The 7,408-nt window shown below is 40.6% G+C and overlaps 1 protein-coding gene across 1 annotated transcript in view; it reads left to right on the top strand.

The window, feature by feature from the left end:
• LOC106873252 (uncharacterized) overlaps positions 1–7,408 on the top strand; it is a 61,220-nt gene that overhangs the window by 21,415 nt on the left and 32,397 nt on the right. The window contains exons 5-6 of the mRNA XM_014920540.2: positions 550–695; positions 2,863–2,967. Coding sequence (XP_014776026.1) covers positions 550–695; positions 2,863–2,967 — 251 coding nt within the window. The remainder of the gene's footprint in view (positions 1–549; positions 696–2,862; positions 2,968–7,408) is intronic.

The following is a 7,408-nucleotide window of genomic DNA, read 5'->3' as shown; positions in this document are numbered from 1 at the left end:
ACCGGCATTTTGGGTCAGCTCCATTTTTTATCACATTGGCTTGGTAGTTCCGGGTTAATAAGCTTTGGTCTTGAGCAGCCAATATGAAACCTTCACTCTCTGCTTTTAGCCCTGAGCTTCGTAACCATTGTTGCGTGTGTTTCTGGTCGACACCAGCTTGTTTGCTATGAGCCATATACTTGCCATGCAGAGGTTTCTGTTCCCATCTGCTAGCTAATTTTTCATTATTATTATTATCATTATTATTATTAGTATTATTATTATTAGTATTATTATTATTAGATGGTGAGCTGGCAGAATTGTTAGTATGCTGGGCAAAATGCTAAGCAGCATTTCATCTACTTTTAAGTTTTGAGTTCAAATTCTGCCAAGGTTGACTTTGCCTTTCATCATTTCGGGGTTGATAAATTAAGTACCATTTAAACACTGGGATCAATGTAATCAACTTACTCCTCCCTCAAAATTTCTGGCCTTGTGCCAAATTTCAAAACCCTTATTATTATTATTATTATTATTATTATTATTATTATTGTTATTTTTTTTTTTCAGTATCTTGATCTTTCTTACAATAACCTAACAGGAGACTGTTTCCAATGTTTAGGATTGATGCCAAATCTACAGTACCTAAATTTAGGAAACAACAACATATCATTCCTGCCAGTAGATTCCACGCAATGTTTCTCATTGTCAGACAGGTTAGCATTTCTGGCGCCATTCAGCCTTTATCACTTGAAATTTGTTTCTTATGCACTCAACACTATCATATTAGAATCAATAGCCAGTAACTGGAAGAAACATTAATACATTTCTTTTTAAATACAGACACAGGTTCAGGTGAGGCTGTGTAGTTGAGAAGTATGCTTCCAGCCATGTGGCTTTGGGGTCAGTTCCAGTGTGTGGCACTTTGGGCAAGTGTCATTTACTATATCCCCAAGTTGACCAAAGTCTTGTGAGTGGATTTCAGTGGATGGAACTGAAAGAAGCATGTCATTATATGTGTGTATGGCATTTCTTTGAGTTTAATTGAAGTTCTGCTTCAGAGAGTTCAAGCTAGTCACTAACAAAGCAACATATGTTTTGAGTAAAGAGAGTTCCTAGTATTTGTAAATATGTGTTTGAGTTAGTGTGTTGGTTGAACTGTTGCTGCATACACCAAAATATCTGCATTTTTTCATATAACAATCTCACATGGAGCAATTTTGGAATGTCTTACAAATCTTCACTGTGCCACTAACAGATTGGATTTGGAGAATCCACATCAGTTTCCTTTGCTCTTTATCTGTGAAACCAAGTGGCACATAGCCTACTACACATAACCTACTGCATCTATGATGATGGGTACAAATGAGAATTCATAGTCAAGGTACATGAGCTGTAAGTTCTGCTTTAATTTGCCATAACTGTTCTCTTTTTCTTGGACTTTAAATTGCACATTCACGTCTGCTGGGCAGCTAACCTCTACAACAGTGCATGACTTTGTTCGTTGTCCCATATGTATGTATGTATGTGGAGATGCAATGGCCCAGTGGTTAGGGCAGCGGACTCGCAGTCATAGGATCGCGGTTTCGAATCCCAGACCGGGCGTTGTGAGTGTTTATTGAACGAAAACACCTAAAGCTCCACGAGGCTCCAGCAGGGGATGGTGGCGAACCCTGTTGTACTCTTTCACCATAACTTTCTCTCACTCTTACTTCCTGTTTCTGTTGTGCCTGTAATTCAAAGGGTCAGCCTTGTCACACTCTGTCACGCTGAATATCCCTGAGAACTACGTTAAGGGTACACATGTCTGTGGAGTGCTCAGCCACTTGCACGTTAATTTCACGAGCAGGCTGTTCCATTGATCGGATCAACTGGAACCCTCGACGTCGTAAGCGACAGAGTGCCAACAACAATGTACGTATGTATGTATGTATGTATGTATGTATGCATGCATGCATGCATGCACGTGTGTGTGTGTATGTCTGGTGTGAATACCTGCTAGTTCTGACATGCCTTTACATATCAGGGTAGTCTTTCCTATGGATAGCATTGTAAAATAGTCTTTGCAACTGTATCATACCTCAGGGGCAGGTAGTATCTTGTAGACATTTTGAAGTAGCTGCTGCTGATGAAGGTGATAGCTTGTGTACTGGAATAGCGGAGCTGACATATTTATTCACAGCATGGAGGTTTGGTGGTATATTTGTCCCTCTTGTTTATCAAGTATTTAGTAGCTATCTCATGTTCCTGGATAGCAAAGGCATATCCTTCTAGGTGGGATGTAATATGTCTATTGAAGGTGCAGCAGAGGCTATTATTCCTCTCATTATGTTTCTATATAAGGTGTTGAGCTAACAGAATTGTTAGCATGCCAGGCAAAATGCTTAGTAACATTTTGTCCATCTTTACGTTCTGAGTTCAAATTCTGCCAAGGTCATCTTTGCCTTTCATCCATTCAGAGTCGATAAAATAAGTATCAGTTGAACACTGGAGTTGATGTAGTCGACTTACCCTCCCCTAAAATTGCTGGCCTTGTGCCAAAATTTGAAAACATTATGTGTGTGTGTGTGTGTGCATGTGTATGTATGTGTTAGTGATTCCCCATCTTGACATCATGTGATAGTTGTAAACAAATGTCTTTGTCACATTAGCAGTGTCCTTGCCAGGGTAGAGAAACTTTATTTACTATGTAAGATGAATCTGTACAATTCTTGTTAACGTTCAAGATTTACAGCTTAGATAATTCATAATTTGTGTGTGTGTGTGTGTCTGATTGTCACATATGTTATGCAAGAATGGCCCTTAAATAAATCATAAATGAGCGGTGTGTGTGTGAGTGTGTGTTAAGTGAAAATCCTACAAAATGTTTCTTATCTTTCTCAGTACAAAGGTTCGATATGTCCGATTTCCCCGTCTAGAAGTATTAAAATTGGATTACAACAAACTGGAAAGTCCTGACATCTTCATACCTCTGGCAAATATAACTCAGTAAGTCAGCACTTTATTTTAAACTTTGCCTTCTCATAAAACTCATGTTTTTCACCAGCATTCCTCCTCCCCATCTCCTCTCCTTCTTCATCTGCTTCATCACCCTCATCTCATCCTCATCTGCCTCATGTCTCACTCCTCTTTCCCATTTCCTTCTCCCCATCTCCTCCTTGTCCTCATCTCCTCTCCCATCTTCTCCTCCCCATCACCTACCATCTTGTTTTCTCCCATCTCCGTCTTCCCCTCCACCATCTTCCTCTCCTTCCCATCCCATCCGCTCACCTCTTCCCATCCTCTCTCCTCTTACCTCACTTCTCACCTCCTCTTTCTCTTCCTCCCTCACTTCCTCAACATTCATAATGTATCAGTGAAACATTGGTAACAACAATGTACTGTTGTCTGTTGGTTTAAAATGTTGTAGATTGGTTATGAGTCATGCAAATAGATTTCTTAGACAGGTAGGCCCAAAGCCAGAAGCTTTGGAACTGAGAACAGTACTTGACTGGGACTTTATTTTATCGACCCTGTTAGGATGAAAACCAAAGTTGACCACAGCTGAATTTGAACCCTTTAAATTAATAACAAATGATACACATCTGTTTTATGGTACCCGATCATTTTACACTGTATTCTTCACACGGGGTACACTAACACTGTCAGACATGTTGAAGGGACACCCTGGAAGAGAAAGTTTTAGCAACCTTGCAGCAATTTGTAGGATAAATTTTTAACCTCCCTTTTTTTTATATATCTATCTGGTTGGGCAAGTATCTCAAACTAAACTTTCCACATCAGATGTCTTGATCTTCCATAGCAGTCCTCAAATCTTCAACCTGATATCTGGTGTCTTCTATATCATCATCATCATCATCATCATCATCATCATCATCATCATCGTTTAATGTCCGCTTTCCATGCTAGCATGGGTTGGATGATTGACTGAGGACTGGTGAACCAGATGGCTACACCAGGCTCCAATCTGATTTGGCAGAGTTTCTACAGCTGGATGCCCTTCCTAACGCCAACCACTCTGAGAGTATAGTGGGTGCTTTTATGTGCCACCGGCACGAAGGCCAGTCAGGAGGTACTGGCAACGATCTCGCTCGAATGTCTTTTCACGTGCTACTGGCACAAGTGCCAGGAAGGCGATGTTGGTGTATTTTACGTGCCACCGGCACGAAGGCCAGTCAGGAGGTACTGGCAACAATCTCGCTCAAATGTCTTTTCACATGCCACTGGCACGGAAGCCAGACAGCTGCTCTGGCAACAATCACGCTCTTAGTGCTCCACTGGTACAGTTGATTGATATATACTTTTCTTGGTCTGCTGATACTTGTATCATCATTCAAGGGTTTCCAGATGGCTTGGCTTTAGCTGGCCAAAACTTCAAAGTTACAGTCAGCAACATTCTTCTTCAAGAATAATAAATTTGTACTCTGCAAAAGTATAAAGTAACCCATCAGATTAATGTAAAATTGTTTTTATTATAATATAAAAACAAACATTTATATTCATATATTAATAATATGAGTAGCTTATTAGCAATTAGCAATCTAAAGGAAAATTTATAGACATCACTTAAGTGACAGAAGGTACTAAGTGGTACTGGTATTGCTAGAAATAAGAGTCAAACTAATTCACTAACCACAAGAGCACTCTCTTAATGACTGACAAGGGAGATAAGCTCCCTTTGCAGCCATAGCCATATCACCAGTGATTTTAAATTTTGATGCAGAGCATCTTAATTCTCATTGATGGCTCTTACTGTGCCTAGGGCTAAATTCAACTCACCTTGTCAGCTTATAATTAGAAATCACTGGTGATGTGGCTATGTCTGCGAAGGGAGCTTATCTCCCTTGTCAGTCATTAAGATACTTCTCTTGTGGCTTGTTAGTCAGCTTGACTCTTATTTCTAGCAATGCCAGTACCACTTAGTACCTTCTGCCTCTCTAGTGATGTCTCTCTCTGTATATATGTATATACACACACACACATATACATGTATATATATAGTTGAAAGTTATAGAAAAACAGAAGACGAAGACAGGTGTATGAACAACAAGCAAGTGTATTAGTTTGATGTTCGGGAAAATGGAAAAGTCTTTTACATTTCGAGCCTATGCTCTTTAACAGAAAGAAACAAGAGAAAATGAAAAAAAGCTTGTAGATTTCAGCAGTCCAGCATGGCAAATGATTGGAAAAAAAAAAGTTTGAAAGAAAGGGAAATAATAATACACACACACACATATGCACGCATGCACACACGCACGTGCGCATGGACACACACACACATATTTCAAGATGTACTTATGCATGCTTCTTTGACCAGCAAATAAAGGAGAATTGAGGGCAATGTTTACTTAGATATACAGGGAGGGAGTAATGAGTAGATAATCATACGAACGAAAGGTACTGAATACTAACAAATTTACGTTTGTAAGATTCAGTTCTGAATTTGAAATGGTGTGTGAAATGAATAAAATATAAATTAGTTCATCATCATCATCATCGTTTAACATCCGTTTTCCATGCTGACATGGGTTGGATGGTTTGACTGGAGACTGGTGAGCCAGGAGACGGCACCAGGCTCCAGTCTGATCTGGCAATGTTTCTACATCTGGATGACCTACCTAACACCCAATGACTCCGAGAGTGTAGTGGGTGCTTTTTACGTGCACGAGGAACCAGTCAAGCAGCTCTGGCAGGGACCCACACATGAATGAGAACAGCCACAACTACAATTTCCATTTGATTGTGATTTGATTTTGATTTACTTGACTCAGTAGGTCTCCTCAAGCACGGAATGTCACCCGATGATTCAAAGGTACATTTAAATGGGCTGGTTATGTGACACTGGTGTAGGCTGTGGCTGTAATCACACTTTCCTTGTTGGGTCTTCTCAATCAGCATATCTCCAGAGGTTTTAGTCTTTCGTCATTGCCTCTGTGAAGCCCAACGTTTGAAGGTCATGCTTCACCACCTCATCCCATGTCTTCTTGGGTCTCCCTCTTCCACGGTTTCCTTCCACTGTTAGGGACTGACACTTCTTCACACAGCTCTCCTCATTCATATGTAGCACATGACCATACCAGTGCAGTCGTCTCTCTTGCACACCCGATGCTTCTTATTTCCAACATTTCACTCAGGGTGCTTACATTCTGTTGTGTGTGCACACTGACATTACACATACAGTTGATCATACTAGCTTCATTTCTTTCAAGCCTATGCATGTCTTCAGCAGTCATGGCCCATGTTCCACTGCTGTGAAGCATGGCAGTTTGCACACATGCATCATACAATCTACCTTTCACTCTGAGCAAGAGACCTTTGTCACCAGTAGGGTAGAAGCTTTCTGAACTTTGCTCAGGCTATTCTTATTCTAGTGGCAACACTCTCTGAGCATCCACCCCCACTACAGACTTGATCACCTAGGTAATGGAAGCTACCAACTACTTCTAGTTTCTTCCCCTGGCATGTGATGGAATCAGTTTTCTGAGTATCTGTGGTGTTTATAACCCCTGTGCATCTGCTGCACACAGAAGCTATCTTCCCAGTTAACCTCCCTTTGATGTTGCTGCACCTCTTATGTGTCCATAGCTTACACTGGGTGCATCTTATAGAGTTACTACATACACCTTTTCTACAGATCAAGCAGGTTTGTGATGTGTTTGCCTTCCTGAAGAGGTTTGTGATGTGTTTGCCTTCCTACTTATTAGGACTTTGGTTTTTGCAACATTGATTCTGAAGCCCTTCGATTCTAAACCTTGCTTCCACACCTGAAATTTCTTCTCTACTTCTGGTAGTGATTCCGCTATGAGAGCAAGGTCATCAGCATAGAGGAGCTCCCAGAGGCAGCCTGTCTTGAATTCCTCTGTTATTGCCTGGCGGGCTATGATGAATAAGAAGGGGCTGAGGGCTGATCCTTGGTGAACCCCTACTTCTACCCGAAATTCTGTGCTATACTCATTGCTGCCCTTTAACTTACTAACAACATCCCTGTACAAGGCCTGTACAGCTCTTATTCACCACTCGTCAATCCCCACTTTCTACATCGTCCACCAGATAAGGGAGCAGGGGACCCTGTCAAAGGCTTTCTCCAAGTCAACAAAAACCAATTACAGGGGTTTATCTTTGGCTAGGTATTTCTCCTGCAGTTGCCATACCAGGAATATATCATCAGTTCTTGGAGAACTATGTTGTGCCGAAACAATTGTAGCAAATAATAGATAAATGTCCAACTGTACTCCATCTTCTTGACTCCAGTTTCTTCAGTTTTATATTCACACATGATGAATGCCTAACCTTAGACTTGGAAGTTTCTAATAATACTACCGATAGTACTGGGTAATTTTGAAGGTGAACGAGCTTTATACTGTACTTTACCACGTTCCTAATGGAATATAGCATAGCTATATGTATATATATATATATATATATATAT

Source organism: Octopus bimaculoides, chromosome 9 (genome assembly GCF_001194135.2).
Source record: "Octopus bimaculoides isolate UCB-OBI-ISO-001 chromosome 9, ASM119413v2, whole genome shotgun sequence".
Classification (NCBI taxonomy): domain Eukaryota; kingdom Metazoa; phylum Mollusca; class Cephalopoda; order Octopoda; family Octopodidae; genus Octopus; species Octopus bimaculoides.
This window is presented reverse-complemented; position numbering and strand designations above follow the sequence as displayed.